Genomic DNA, 15719 nt, shown 5'->3' on the forward strand with positions numbered 1-15719 from the left:
TCCAGGAGAGCACAGGCAACAGATATGCAACACTGAAACTGATTTCATATGGCCGTGTATGAAATTTAATGTATGTGTTTAAGAGACAGTCCCACTGGGAACATGTTGAAAACATTGGTGGCTCTGATTTCAAGTGACTTTACAATGGATGAGCTTCCCTGAAACTTCAGAACAATGCACACATTGTTATTATAATTAACAAGCACACAATTTCTCCGGTGTCACACAGTGCCATTTTGCACAGATGTGTGGAATCAGGCCCAAGCACGTCATTCATTATTGATGGTTAGCATTTGCAAAACAGGGGCAAAAAAAAATGTCTTGGATTAGAACTTGCCTCTCCATCATTTACCGAACTCTGCAGAGTTTTGAGAATATAAGTGCAGACATACACATTCAACAAACTGGAGCTGCAATTTTGCCACTGGGATAAAGGAGCCAGATGTTACAGCGCAAACACAGATCTCTAGGAATCAGTACAGCTCTAGTATAAACGCAACTTGATTCAACCAGAGTGAAGACTTGGGAGTTGTTCTATTCAAATGCAAACTGTTGAACTCACTGGGGTATCACAGCAGTTAATGCTTTGAATAATTAATCAAAACCCATGAAAAGAAAAATACAAAAGGACTGAAATAGCTCTCTTGTATTAGAGATGGTAACAAATTAACCAGCAAGGCACTAAGTTGTAAGCATTTTAATTGATTATCCATTGCTATTGATTTCCTACAGAATGCAAAGTGCAAACTCATTCTCCGCAGCTTACAAAATAGAGCAATTATGTTACTGCAATAAACTGGATTGTGAAGAAACCAAGCTTTTTGAGGTAACAATTGTAGCTGCAAAGGACTGGGTTACAGCAATTACACTGGTCATTTAAAGAGGAAGGCCACAAAAGATTTAGAAAATCCTCCTGTCGATAATTTTTGACCAAAGTAACCAGCAAGGCACTATGTTCCCAGACATGGTCAACAGGAGACCAAAAAACAAAGGAAATGGGTGGAATTCCCCCATTATGTTTTACTCAGCTTCAAAAAAAGAATGCAAATTTGATTACCTGATGATGACACATTGATTTTCCCCATCAATAATCATGTTCCGATACATGTTATCTGCCAGAGCGTAGATGTGAGGCGGATTTTCATATGGAGCCTGGTTTGTGAAGAAACAGGCAATGTTATTGGAAGAATGGAGATAACTGAATCACAAATCCAAATAACAAACTACCCATATAGCATCAGGTGACCAACAATTAAATGGGGGGAGGTGGGGAGAAGGGGGTTAAATAACATCAGGGCTGTGGGAAAGTGAGATCTAGAAACAAGTAATAGGACCAGAACACCAATCCCTTGGAATTGCACAGTGAGAAAACACACACAGGGCTGAAATTTATGAGCGCGTTGCAAATCGTGGCAGCAAGCTCTGATCTCGCTGGTATTCAGGCGTGGACGCGCCGTCGCTGAGCCCCAGTGATATTTCGCGTGTGGGCTCATTTAAATGGAGGGGGCAGAGCGGCCGCCACCAATGACATGGGCGGGGGGGGGGGGGGGTGTGGGGAGAGCTGCTTGGTCCCAGGTAATGGCATCTGGCACCACCGCACAGGTGCCAGCACCATTTTTAAAGGGCTTCAAGCCCTTGAAAGAGACATTCATTGCACATTTGTGTAAAAAAACAAGCAAAAGCTGGAATCCCCTCTCCCACACCCCCCCCCCCCCCCCCCCTCCCCCTCCCCCTGCAAATCTTTGGTTTTGGGCCTATCCCACCCAAAATAAACTTAACCCCCCCCACCCCCGAACCTCATTAATCTTTGCCCTTCATCCCCTTCCCACCATTCCCTCAGCCAATAGAAAGTGTTTTCCCCACTCCACCCCTCCCCCCACCCTAAGAATTTGACTTCTCCCCGCTCCCCACCACTGTCACACCTCAGATGTCCATGCAGACATCCGAAGGCACTGGACTTCCGGCCAGCGGCCGGAATCTTGGCGTGGGACAGCCGTTGGGACCAAGTAAGTTCATTTCAATTTATTTACATCGATTTCAATATGGAGATTAAGGCTCTTCTGCAGAGGGGTGTGAGGGCTGCACCGAGGACTTGTCGCCGCAGGTAAAATGTGGCAGGGCCTTCCCAGCGTTGGGAGTCATGGCGGGCCTCTCCCAAAATATTTTTCGGGCCCCCCCCCCCACCCCGCCATGACCTCCGACACTGGAGGCCTCATAAAATTCAGTCCAGTCTCTTAGTACATCCTCTCCATTATTTTTATTTAACAAGGCCTTAGACCATTCAGTTCAATGCCTCCACTAAAACAGTTGAGGGGGAAAACTTCATACGGATCTGTTAAAAGTTACCACATTAATATTCCAGTAGAATTCAAGAGCTGAAAGCCCATTTATTTGTCTGCTTCAGAAAGAAGCAACAGACTATTATACCATGTATATATCAGAATACAACACTCCTTATTACTTTAAAGTCACAAAAGAAACACTGCAAAATGTAGATGTAGGATGATACAGCTCAGAAGGAGGCCATTCGGCCCATCCTGCCTGTGCCGGCTCTTTGAAAGAGCTATCCAATTAGTCCCACTCCCCTGCTTTTACCCCCTTAGCTCTTCAATTGTTTTCCTTTTCAGTTATTCATCTTGAGATGTTCTTTCACTATCAAACTCACCCCAACATATATCGCAAGTTGGTGAGCGATATTTTGAGTGGAACAACTTTTATCCCCTTCGTATACAGTACTTAAAATTCTTTTTGAAATGAATTCTATTTTACTTTTCCTCCCAGCTTTCTTATCTCTCTTATCTCACTCAAGTAACTATTATTCATGTATGAGGCTAAACAAACAGACAACATCAACTATACAACCACAGTTGAGACATACAGTTGAGGCCTATCCTACCCTCACAGTCAGTGGATGAACTCTATTATTTATAATGGAATTATAACCATGTATAAAGTACGTGCCAATGATTTCACTACGAACAGCAGAAATCTCCCCAACCCATGATCATGTGCATCCATTTTTCAGTGCAGGCTACTGGAGAGTAATCAGGAGCAAGAAGTGCGGCTGATTCTCCGCTCTCCCCCACCCCCACCACCTGCCTCAGGGGAACAGCAGCCAACTGTAGTGCATTTAGCACAGCCCGACTAGGCACTGATCCTGGAGTCCTGCTAGCCAGTGTGAGTCACTACCACAACAAATGGTACATCTATCAACTGAGCGGTTGAGTGAGATCTGCCTATGTTATTCTCAATCTTTTCTGAAATCCCAATCTTTTCACAGCATCACCAAGTGAAGTATACTCACTGCTCCTTGATACATTTCGATTTCCTTTTCTCCAAAGTATGGCATTTGTTTGAATGGGTTCACAGAGATAAGCACAGGCCCAATATATGTCTGCACACTCCTGGTTAAGGTTCCACATATTAGCATTGAACAAATTATTAAAATCACCGTGGAAATAGCAACAGAGGACAAAGAAAGAATGAGAGACATCACCTTGGATAATCTGAAGTTTATGACAGGTGCTTAGTTCTATGTGTTCTATTGAGAGGACAACAAAATGACCTTTTGTACATTTAAGATGCTGAATTGGGTGGAGCAGTAAATCCACCTGTTAATTTCATGCTTTGCTATAATCCGAATTTCACTCCTCACCAAATACTTATCCAATTCCTTTCTGAAGGAATAAATGATCTCTGCATAAGATGATGGTGCCAGAGGTCTGTTCTACATACACTATCAGCTATGGCTATTGCCACCTACTCAAGGTAGTTGTAATCAGACACGGAACTGACTGGGTTGGATGAAGGGAAGGGGTAGCAGATGAAGGAGGGAGACGATATTTAAATTACAGACAGAAATTTCCAACAGAGAAACTTTAGAAACCAGAGTTCACTTTGCCCCTTAAAGTGTTTTCACACTCCAGCGTAGTACTGAGGGAGCGCTGCTCTGTTGGAGGTGCCATCTTTCGGATGAGACGTTAAACTGAGGCCCTATCTGCTCAGGTGGATGTAAAAGATCCCATGGCACTATTTCGAAGAAGAGTAGGGGAGTTATCCCCAGTGTCCTGGCCAATCTTTATCCCTCAATCAACATCACTGGGACTCTACTTCTTTTATAGGGTGGTTGATGGTCGGCACAGACTCGGTGGGCTGAAGGGCCTGTTTCAGTGCTGTATCTCTAAAACTAATCACAGAAACAGATTATCTGGTCGTTATCACAGTGCTGTTTGTGGGAGACTGCTGTGTGCAAATTGCCTGCCGTGTTTCCTGCATTACAACAGTGACTACACTTCAAAAAGTACTTCACTGGCTGTAAAGCACTTTAAGACATTTGATGGTCATGAAAGACACTATATAGGGTGGCACAGTGGTTAGCACTGCGGCCTTACAGCTCCAGCAACCCGGGTTCAGTTCTGGGTACTGCCTGTGTGGAGTTTGCAAGTTCTCTCTGTGACCGTGTGGGTTTCTGCCGGGTGCTCCGGTTTCCTCCCACAGCCAAAGACTTGCAGGTTGATAGGTAAATTGGCCATTGTAAATTGCCCCTAGCGTAGGTAGGTGGTAGGAGAATTGAGGGAAGATGGGGATGTGGTGTGGGATTAATGCAGGATTAGTATAAATAGGTGGTTGATGGTCAGCACAGACTCGGTGGGCTGAAGGGCCTGTTTCAGTGCTGTATCTTCTCTCTATAAATGCAAGTCATTCTTTCATTTCGATGAAGGCTGACTCTACTTCTTTTATAGGGTGGTTATGGATGGTTAAGAGTGGCCCTGCCTCCATTTTGGCAACAATTCAATATGAAGCTGGTTGGCAAAAGATGATGTACAAGGAGATGCAGGAGTTCAATGGTTGGTCAGGTGCACTATTCAAACAACAATAAGAAGAAACAGTGACATCCACCACCCACCCCCATCCACACCTGAGGAAGATTTAGAACACTTTCTGAATATTAACAATTATTCCAAATACACAGTATATACACAAGACGACATATCAGGAAAAGGGTTAATGGCTGTAATTTAATTTTAGGATCAGCATGATATTTATATGCATTATGTTATCTTAATACCAGTACAACTCTATTCAATCAGAACTGCATCATTTCCTCTAGGCATAAAAATAAAAGCTTTAATTGAAGCAAATCATTATTTTTGACCAGAAAACACAGCACCCCCACCCCACACCGAGGGTTAACAACAACTTCCCAAAGAACTACCATCTCTGGCAGAAACAGACAGGTCACAACACAGGAACAGACTATTCCACCCAACAGTCCAAACTGTATTTACCCTCCACACTAATCGCATTTACCCACCCTGTTTCCATATCCTTCAACTCCTTTCCCTTCATCCACCTACCCAACCTCATCTTTAATGTTTAAGTAGTTTCTGCTTCAAAGCTTTAACCCTAGAAGTGAATTCATCAGCATCAACTCTCCCTTCCCCCTGCCTTCTGTTCTAAATCTTACATCTAATCATGTATCTCGGCCCCTTCAATCTTCAACCCACAACTACTGGGAAAAGTCTTCTATCCTCCCATTGCCAATATAATTTTAAACACTATCATAATTGCCCATTTTCTGCATTATTTGAACAAAAGAACAAGCCAACTTTTCCAAGTGTTTTTTTTGCAGTTCTACATCATCATACCAGGCAGCATCCTAGTGAAACTGAGCAGTCCCCTCTTTAAAGCCTCCATATTCTAGCTATAGGGCTGGATTTTACCAAGCCCCCAACATTGTGCTCCGTGGCCAGAAGATGGGTCCAGCAGAGGCCCGCCACCGAGGAGATACCGGAGTGCCAGGACCGATCTTTCGGGTGACAGTGAGGCTCAGTGGCAGCACCCCTCCCCCTCCCCCCCAAACGCTTGGCGACGGGACCCGGATTTAAATATGTAAATAGCCGCTTACCATATATTACAACTGATGTGATTGGGGGGAGGGGGGGGGGGGGGACGCAGGCTAACCCAGGCATGCTAATGAGCCACCGCGTGGGAGATCGCGGCGACTCCGCGGCTTGCAGGCTGCCATTTTTTTGAGTCTGCTGCCGAGAGTGGCGGCAGGCTCTTAAAATCCAGCCCATAGTGTGGAGCCTAATATTGCACACAGTATTGTATCTGATCTCTAAGAGTTAATAATGGTTACACCACAGCATCCAAATGTTATATGCTCCAGTCTGTTCAGGAATATAAACCCAAAGCTTACAAGAAATGCATGATACAAACACAATTTCAGTATCATTTCCAAAAGGAGCTTCAAAGTCATCATCAGTTTACTAAGCCCTTAGTATTTAGGAAAAGGACATTTAGAGCAATATAAAAAAGTCATGTTGACATTAAAAAGCATTTCAAAAGAAGGACTCTTGTCTTAAACTAGTGAAAGAACACTGTTTGAGACATATTCTATTCCAAAATAACCATTTTGCCAGCCAGAAACTGCAACATTGCAATTTAGAGGAAATAGCTTTTTTTCCCCCCTTTATGAATGGTCTCAGAACTCATCTGCAGAATAAGTCAATACAAATCAGTTTCATGCTTTTTTCAAAGTTCAATACCTCTGTAAATGATAACAGTCTTGTTCCAGGAACCTGTTGAGAGTCACACTTTGTTAATATTAGTACAAGGTCCCAAATTAAATTTTAATCCAGGAGATGGGAACGTAGGGTTTCTTTCGTGAAGTTTGACTTTTGGAATGATTCGCAGGAGTTAATCTGCAGCGTTATGGGGCCGTCTCCGACCTGCACTCACACCCAACAGCTACGCCTCGCAAAATTACCCACTTTGTCGCCGATTTCTGCTTCTTTTCCCACCCCCCCCACCCCGAGTTCTCCAGACAACAAAAAAGACTTGCATTTATATATCACCTTTCACAACCTCAAGACATCCCAAAAGTGCTTTACAGCCAATGAAGTACTTTTTGAAGTGTAGTCTCTGTTGCAATGTAGGAAACAAAGCAGCCAGTTTATGCACAGCAAGCTCCCACAAACAACAGTGTGACAATGGCCAGATAATCTGTTAGTTGAGGGATAAATGAAACATTCCCCAACCAACAGGGTTGCCAGGTGATGTTTGCCCACATCGTTCTGTACTGGCCACCAGGAGCTGTGCACAGGGGTGGCCTAGTTTGATCCACCCACTGACTTCAGATTTGAGAAAGAGTTGCATGGACATTCCTGAGTTTAATGCTACACTGTACAACGCGGCAATACAGACACCAATTCCCACCAGCAAAAGGAAATGGACTAAAAAAAATTATGGGCATCTCCTGTATAGCTTAGTGTGTAAATGCACTGCCGACCTGTGATACAAGGTATCAAGACCAGATGCTCCCAAATTTAATCCCTGCTTTGTGCTGAGTTAGTTGTTCTGGGGCTGGGAAGACAATAGATCCCATGGATGAGGAAAGGGGGGAAAAAGAAAAGAGTGCTGTTACGGCCAGGTGAGGAGGGGTCACAGGCTCCCCTCGTGTCCCTCCTCTTATTTGACCGCAACAGGGTTTATTCCTTTTTAAACAGCTCACCACCTCAGTGAGTGTTTTACCTTTTACCTTTAATGTGATCGTGAAAGAACCAGATATCGAGTTTAAACAAGAGGTGAGTTTATGATACTTAACAATCTAAAGCCGATCTAAATACAATAATAAAATAAAGGCTACATTCACGCACACACCCACACAAGAATCACACACACAAATAGATTACAGAGTGAGTAGTAGATTTTGTAATAAAAACAAAAAATGCTGGAAATACTCAGCAGGTCTGGCAGCATCTCAGGAGAGAGAAGCAGAGTTAATGTTTCAGGTCAGTCACCTTTCATCAGAACTGTTCTGATGAAAGGTCATGGACCTGAAACGTTAACTCTGCTTCGCTCTACACACATGCTGCCAGACCTGCTGAGTATTTCCAGAATTTTTTGTTTTTATTTCAGATTTCCAGCATCTGCAGTTTTTTGCTTTTAATTAAGTGGACTTTGTGGTTGGATTAGAGTCCAGAATAAATAAAAATTTAATACACAGTCTGTGAGGTTGGATGATTCAGTGGTCTTCCAGCTCTAGTTGTATTATTGAAGTCTTTGGCTGGTCAAAGTGCACTTTGTCGCTGGCCCGCTTGGCTCAGGGTTTTCTTGAAGGCAGACTTGTAAGTGGCTCTCTTCCCCTGGTGTCTCTGTTTGTCGCAATCTGTAGGCTTGGAGGGTCCACAGTCGAAGACAGTTTTCAAACTTGTGATGTTATCTGGAGAGACAGAGACAGAGACAGAGACAGAGACAGAGACAGAGACACAGAGACACAGAGACACAGAGACACAGAGAGAGAGAGAGAGAGAGAGAGAGAGAGAGAGAGAGAGAGAGAGAGAGAGAGAGAGAGAGAGAGAGAGAGAGAGAGAGAGAGAGAGAGAGAGAGAGAGGAGAGAGAGAGAGAGAGAGAGAGAGAGACACAGCACTTCTGCTTCTGCCCAGTTTTGGACACGGCTTGTCTCTCTTTGTCCAAGGAAACTCCCAGCTTTCACAGAGATGGTCACATGACTGCCTCAGTGTATTCTCTGGAACCTTCTAATGAGATTCAAGGTTAGGAATTTCCATTTCCCCAGGACCCAAGATGCCAATATTTACACTTGGAGGGGTTTGCTCTTTCAAAGTCAATGTGTCAGGATAGCCTTGAATGCTGTGCTAATGAAGCAATCTTAGGTCATTCAATCACTTAGAGCAAACCATTGTTTTGGGTGCAGGCTCATCAGACATATGTCTCTTGTTGGAGGTCTTGGAATGTGAAAATGTGTTTCAGATGCAAAATGCAGTGGCCATCTTGGCTGGCAGTTTTTAAAAAAGTTAACTGTAGGATTTTTTTTCCATTAAAAGTTTAATGTAAGTTTCCAACTGATGAATTAAAATTCCTCATTTGGCATATCGTTTTTCTTGATAGTGGGATTTCTATTCCTGCTCGCTATCCAAAGTTCCCAAGATTGAACACTGGGCATGAACAGACTCAGCACGCAGAGGCAATGACCTCCACGGGTGGTTAGTCGAGCAACAATCACTCTCTGGACTCACGTGAGGAATAGTAAAGCTCTGGATTGCTGCTGCCACCAATGAAGCTGTACCCAGCTAGGCCACAGATTCAGGAAAGGAGGGGAGGAAATGAGAGAGCAGAGAGAGTGAACACAAACATTAATGCTGCAAAATGTCTTGAAGTGATGTAATGCAATGAATAATATCATGTGGGTGGGTCAATGAAATTCCCAGAATGTTTACTTGAAACTATAGATAAAAACATTAAAAACTATTCCAGGTCCCTTTCAGATGTGACAGTGTTTGGTTTGTGCAGTGAAAACTCAGCCACCCCACAAACAATACTCACTTTCAATGGCCCAATGCTGTAATCCCTGGCAGCAATGACACAGCCAGGCAACATGTTATGAGTCCTTGTCTTTATTCTCACAGTCCGCCAGTTCATTCAATGTGCAAACTTTCAAATGCTTACATAAAATAAATAAACAAATCAAATATTAGCCAACATGAGGTTATTTAACACAGACAGGCAGCAAACAAGTAGACTGTGGACGTGTTCTGTTAACTCAACTCAGCAAAAAGCGGAATGCTTCTTAATCTTTGAAAGAATTAAAATGTTTAGGCCAATGAGAACATTTTTTGAATTCTGCTGAATGGAAGCATTTAAAATTTCACAGGTTGCAAAATGTCTTAAAAGCTGGCGTCCCCCACAACCCTGCATCGTCCTGCACCATTCACAGGCAGCGGGCTTTCCCCTCGAATAATCATGGTAACTTTTAACTGAAAGAAGACACCGCTGTGATGTCATTGACCTGCAGGCTGGAATCCCTGTAAAAAGATAGAGGCAGAAATTTAGTAAGCAAATTCAAGTTTGTACACAGACCAGAAAACCCATACCCCACATCAATACTGTGACCTCACACACCCTACCCTGGTCCTTGTTCCAATACTGTGACCTTGCAGTCCCACTCTGGTCACCACACCATCCTTGGCCAAACCCCTTGAACTCAGGCAGACATTAGCCATGCAGATATTACCATATGTGCCATTTCCTATCCACTTAATTAATGTTGAAAAACCAAAATGGCAGCAACAGAGTGCCCTCTAGATGCCTCAGATTGATCATCCCCTCTCCACCCACTGCCAAGATATCAAAATAAATTGGCATTCAAAACTATGCATTAAACATATCTTCCTGCAACCCTGCAGAGGCAACAGTGTGAAAACTGCAGAGTTTGTAGTCCCAGAGTGTACACCTCCCACGGTCTCGGGGCAATCAGTTCAGGAACACTATCAACGGAGGCCCGGTGTGGATCACCAACCTGCATTTTTGAACCAGGGATTGGTATGTGATGTGGGGACCAAAAATAAGGGCAGAAAAACAAAGTTCAAAATGGCAGGGAGCATCATCACAGTGTACAGTCTAGTGACCTAAAAACTCCATAAACATCACGTCAGCAAATAAAAGACTTTCATTTATATAGCATCCTTCACAATCTTAGGACATTACAACGTGTTTACAGCCAATGAAGTACAAATGCCATTTTTTTTTTACCTGTAGAGTTGATTCCAGTTACAGCAAGAAAGATACATCTGAATTTTCAGGCCACCACCCCCTCGCTCACCCGAAGCTGGGAACAGAGGCTGGGGGTGGGGGGAGGCCCCGAAAATACCAGCGGCAGCCAGCATCTCATTATCAGGATGCCACATCTGACAGCGGCCATGTTGGGGAAGTGAGTTCGAGGCCCGGACAGGCAATTAGGCTCATTAAGAGCTTAGTTAAACGTGAATTTAGGAGGCCGACTGGAATTTTCCAGATGGCCTCCAGTTTCCTGACGGGGAGTGGTGGGGGGGGGGGGGGTGGACAGAATAACTGCCTGGAGGGGGTCATGCAGTGGAATGCCAGAGTGCCAGTGCTCCTGGCAGGCCTATAAGCCCTCCCTCCCTGCCTGGGTGGGGTACGGCCAAAGACCATCCTGTAGAGGTCTTTCTCATCCACAATGCACCAAGGCTCCTTAGACAGCACCTCCCAAACCCGCTACCTCTACCAACTAGAAGGACAAGGGCAGCAAATACATGGGAACACCACCACCTGCAAGTTCCCCTCCAAGTCACACACCATCCTGACTTGGAACTATATCGCCGTTCCTTCACTGTCGCTGGATCAAAATCCTGGAACTCCCTTCCTAACAGCACTGTGGGTGTACCTACCCCAAATGGACTGCAGCGGTTCAGGAAGGCAGTTCACCACCACCTTCTCAAGGGTAATTAGGGATGGGCAATAAATGCTGACCTGGCCAGCGACGCCCACATCCCATGAATGAATAAAAGAAACTTACCTTGTTGATTAGGAACCGAATGTTTAACAGTTAATGATTGATTACAGAACGAGGAACTGCTACTGATAATACTAAAATAAAAGCAAAATACTGCGGATGCTGGAAATCTGAAACAAAAACAAGAAATGCTGGATTCACTCAGCAGGTCTGGCAGCATCTGTGGAAAGAGAAGCAGAGTTAACGTTTCGGGTCAGTGACCCTTCTTCGGTTCCGAAGAAGGGTCACTGACCCGAAACGTTAACTCTGCTTCTCTTTCCACAGATGCTGCCAGACCTGCTGAGTGAATCCAGCATTTCTTGTTTTTGCTACTGATAATACCTTTTCCTCTCTCAGTGGTTTTCTTTCCCCCTCCTCTCCTGAATGTGTTGACTCTGTACTTTAATAATGTTCCCCAAACACTGAGTGCCTTCTGGTATCTCACACAAGAGTGTGGAGTCTTGACAAGCTATTCATTCACAAAGGGTATTACAGCAAAGCGTGATCCTGTCTCCATAGGTCTACTTCCAGCATAGGTTGCTGGATATTGGGAAGGTGTAGGGAATCTGTGATATTTTCCCCCTAATCCAATGGGGTTGAAACCACTTGAAACATTCCTCCTGCCTTCCCAGCTGAGAAAAACTCAACTCAGCACAGAATAAAGATCAATCTTTGGAATTACTGTTCTGTAGAGCCCAGATACCCACTGGCTAAACTTGCAGCTTAACAAAAGCCTGTAGTCAGCAGCTAGACACATGAGACAGATAATCACAGCTTTCTCCCCATTACAAGCTGTACGTTGGAAATAATTTCCTTTCATCAGGATTTGAGCTGCTCTAAAGTGTTTGGGGGGAATAAAGTCCATACACAGAGCAAAAATGCTGCCAAGTGGAATTTGTTCTCTGGAGAGAAACCTGGATATATTTTGAATGCTGGTCTGGATGACTGTAACAAAGTCAACATTTTAAAACAGTAAAACCATAAAATGCATTTACTAGTCAGCAATTTTTGTATCAAAATTTATTTTCTGGATGAGTCAAAAAGAAACTAAGCCTAATTAGTCAACAGAGTTACTTTTAAGAATGACATTGCGTTCTGGCCAAGACTTTTGTAACACTGATGCACTGCTCAATGCCCAAGTACCACTTTATTGTGATGCAAGCTTGATATTGAACACACTTAAGGGAGAAACACATTTTGTCAGCTGCAAGTCTCTCCCCCCCTCCCTTCCTCCACCAAAACCTTGGCTTTCATCGTTTCATTTGGGGAAGAAAACTTTTGGCCTAGGCCCAGACTTAAGGGCAAATATTTATGCAAGAAGTGGAATCTTGAGTCATGTGATTAACAGTTTATACAGTACAGGTTTTTTTTTTGCTGCCAAGGAAATTGAGGCTTCTTCATTTAGCCTTTTGATTTGGAGGCCTGTTACAGGCAGGAAGGGAGTGTTGCATGATCAGTGCCAACAAAGGTCACTGATGGGCTGGCAATGACTTGGGAGGTGCCTGGAGTCATTTTTAATTAGTTCCAGAATGTACAAAACGCAAGGTGATCAAGACTTCCCAAAACTGATAGGCCATCCTCCTCAAGTTCATCCTCTGCCTGGATTTTATATCAGGCTTTGAAAGGATACAAAAATATAGTCATCCATGTATCGCTTCTTCAGGTTGTCAACAATGCCATCTTCTGTTATTTTCGTGAGAAGCACCATATCATCCACTCCACTCTGTTTGACATTGTGGCTCTGCCAGTGATACCTGTAGTGACCTTTGCTCCCCTACAAAAAGAAAAGGACAGGAAAAAATATATGAACAGTGCAGAATTTAAAGTGCAATTCACCCAACGCATTTGCTTTAACTTTCCAGCAGTAATGATGCACAAAGTGTTCCTACTGTAACTTTAGCTGTGGGAACTTGGAACGTTCAATTCTATAAGAATGCCAGAGCAGGCAAGGATGAGAAACAATAATTTAACCTATTAAAGCTCATCCCACCAGTACTCAGTCTCCACTTACAAAACCTCATCAGAAATGTTTTTGTTGCTACCTTCTCACTAGCAAATTGGTCTGAATATTTATTTTTGAGGAAATAAAGTTCTTCCTAATATCCATTTCGAAGCTATTTCTCACTAGTTTAAATATATCTCCTCTAGCCCTGCATTCCTGACTTTAATTGGAAGTAATATTCTTATAATGAGTGATAATTTTGGACTCAAAAGTGTACATATATGGGGAAGCAGTGGCGTAGTGGTAATGTCACTGGACTAGTAATCCAGAAACCCATGCTACTGCTCTGGGGACATGGGTTTAAATCCCACCATGACAGATGGTGAAGTCTGACTTCAATTAATCTGGGAGTTAGAAAGCTAGTCTAATGGTGACCATGAAACCATTGTCAATTGTTGTAAACACCCATCTAGTTCACTAATGTCCTTTAGGGAAGGAAATCTGCCATCCTTACCTGGTCTGGCCTACATGTGACTTCAAACCCACAGCAATGCGGTTGACTTTTAAAAATGCCCTCTGAAATGGCCTAGCAAGCCACTCGCTTCAAGGGCAATTAGGGATGGGCAATAAATGCTGGCCTAGCCAGTGATGCCCACATCCCACAAACAAATAAAAAGATGAACACATTTTAAAAACATTCTTCATAAATCAAAAATATTTCAGTAAAAAATGCTTATGTCCCTGTTACGGTCAAGTGTCAAAGAACAAAGAACAGTACAGCACAGGAACAGGCCATTCGGCCCTCCAAGCCTGCGCCGATCTTGATGTCTGCCTAAACTAAAACCTTCTGCACTCACGGGGTCCATATCCCTCTATTCCCATCCTATTCATGTATTTGTCAAGATGCCTCTTAAACGTCTCTATGGTACCTGCTTCCACCACCTCCCCCGGCAACAAGTTCCAGGCACTCACCACCCTCTGTGTAAAGAACTTGCCTCGCACATCCCCTCTAAACTTTGCCCCTCTCACCTTAAACCGATGTCCCCTAGTAACTGACTCTTCCACCCTGGGAAAAAGCTTCTGACTATCCACTCTGTCCATGCCACTCATAACTTTGTAAACCTCTATCATGTCACCCCTCCACCTCCGTCGTTCCAGTGAAAACAATCCGAGTTAATCCAACCTCTCCTCATAGCTAATGCCCTCCAGACCAGGCAACATCCTGGTAAACCTCTTCTGTACCCTCTCCAAAGCCTCCACGTCCTTCTGGTAGTGTGGCGACCAGAATTGCATGCAATATTCTAAATGTGGCCTAACTAAAGTTCTGTACAGCTGCAGCATGACTTGCCTATTTTTATACTCTATGCCCCGACTGATGAAGTGTCCCTCAACTATATCAAGTTATATTGGAGTTGCTGGTAAGTGACTGAAAATTGCCACATTTCTGCATTCAGTGCAGGAGACTGAATTGGTGAAACATTAAGTACGGGCATACACACAGCAGCTTTGTAAAGGCACTCATCTGCTATAATAGTGGGGGTGGGGGTGGGTTTGGATTCTAAACAAAGAGCCCTGGAGCATAAACATTTTTCAGTGCTGCCTTATATTATATCAATAGAAATTGGACTGAGGATACTGAAACCTGTCTCACATAGAACTCTGATAGCAAAAGGAGAAGAAATTTCATCTATCAGATCAGAGTTGGTAAGTACAACTTTAGTATTCACTCCTTGGGGGCGGGGGCGGGGGCTGTGATGGAACAGAAGATCAATCTTGCTTCAGATCATAAGAATGTCTATATGGTATATATTTTAGCAGACATTGTTGTCATCCCTAGCAGTATTACAATATAATAATGGCTTCTGTGACAGATTCTTTGGGAGTGATCCCTGTTGCCTTTGTAGAGGAGAGAATATACAATCTGAGTTTGACACTGAAGTGAATGGGGAGGGGCCAGTTTGCCTTTTGTTTACTTGGTCTATAAACAGCCCCTAATCAGGTCCAGACTGACTGTCAAATGCTTTAGGAGTGTGATACATTAATATATAGAAATTGTCACAGAATCACAGGATTATAACAGCACTGTGCTATTGTCCCTAACGTTTCAACTATCAAAAACATGCTTCATCTTTCAAAAACTAGACAGAGTTAACATCACCTGGTTAAAACAGATGTTGGAGGTTCGGTTCCGGCCAATGAACATGATAACCAATCTAGTTCCTTGTATTCTGCCTTCATTCTGATTCTTGAGTGACAATTCTCATAGAATCTCACAGCACAGAAGGAGGCCATCTGGCCCACCATGTTAGTGCTGGCTCTTTGAAAGGAACCACAGAATCTTACTAAGGCTGAAAGTTCTGCAGCCAGAATGCGGAAAGTTTTCTCTAGCTCTTTGGTTCAATTCAGCTGGTTCCAGCATATGTACAGGTCTCACAAAGGCAGGGTTCAACACGTCCAACCGT

General features: G+C 43.6%; 1 protein-coding gene across 4 annotated transcripts in view; it reads right to left on the minus strand.

Moving 5' to 3' along the window:
- myo1ea (myosin IEa) overlaps positions 1–15719 on the minus strand; it is a 132338-nt gene that overhangs the window by 71949 nt on the left and 44670 nt on the right. For all 4 annotated transcript variants that reach the window (XM_068017914.1, XM_068017913.1, XM_068017912.1 and 1 more), the window contains 3 exons: positions 12946–13089; positions 3305–3394; positions 1058–1152 (listed from right to left, as the gene is read on the minus strand). In XM_068017914.1, the coding sequence (XP_067874015.1) occupies positions 1058–1152; positions 3305–3394; positions 12946–13089 (329 nt within the window). The remainder of the gene's footprint in view (positions 1–1057; positions 1153–3304; positions 3395–12945; positions 13090–15719) is intronic.

Source organism: Heterodontus francisci, chromosome 38 (assembly GCF_036365525.1).
Source record: "Heterodontus francisci isolate sHetFra1 chromosome 38, sHetFra1.hap1, whole genome shotgun sequence".
Taxonomy (NCBI): domain Eukaryota; kingdom Metazoa; phylum Chordata; class Chondrichthyes; order Heterodontiformes; family Heterodontidae; genus Heterodontus; species Heterodontus francisci.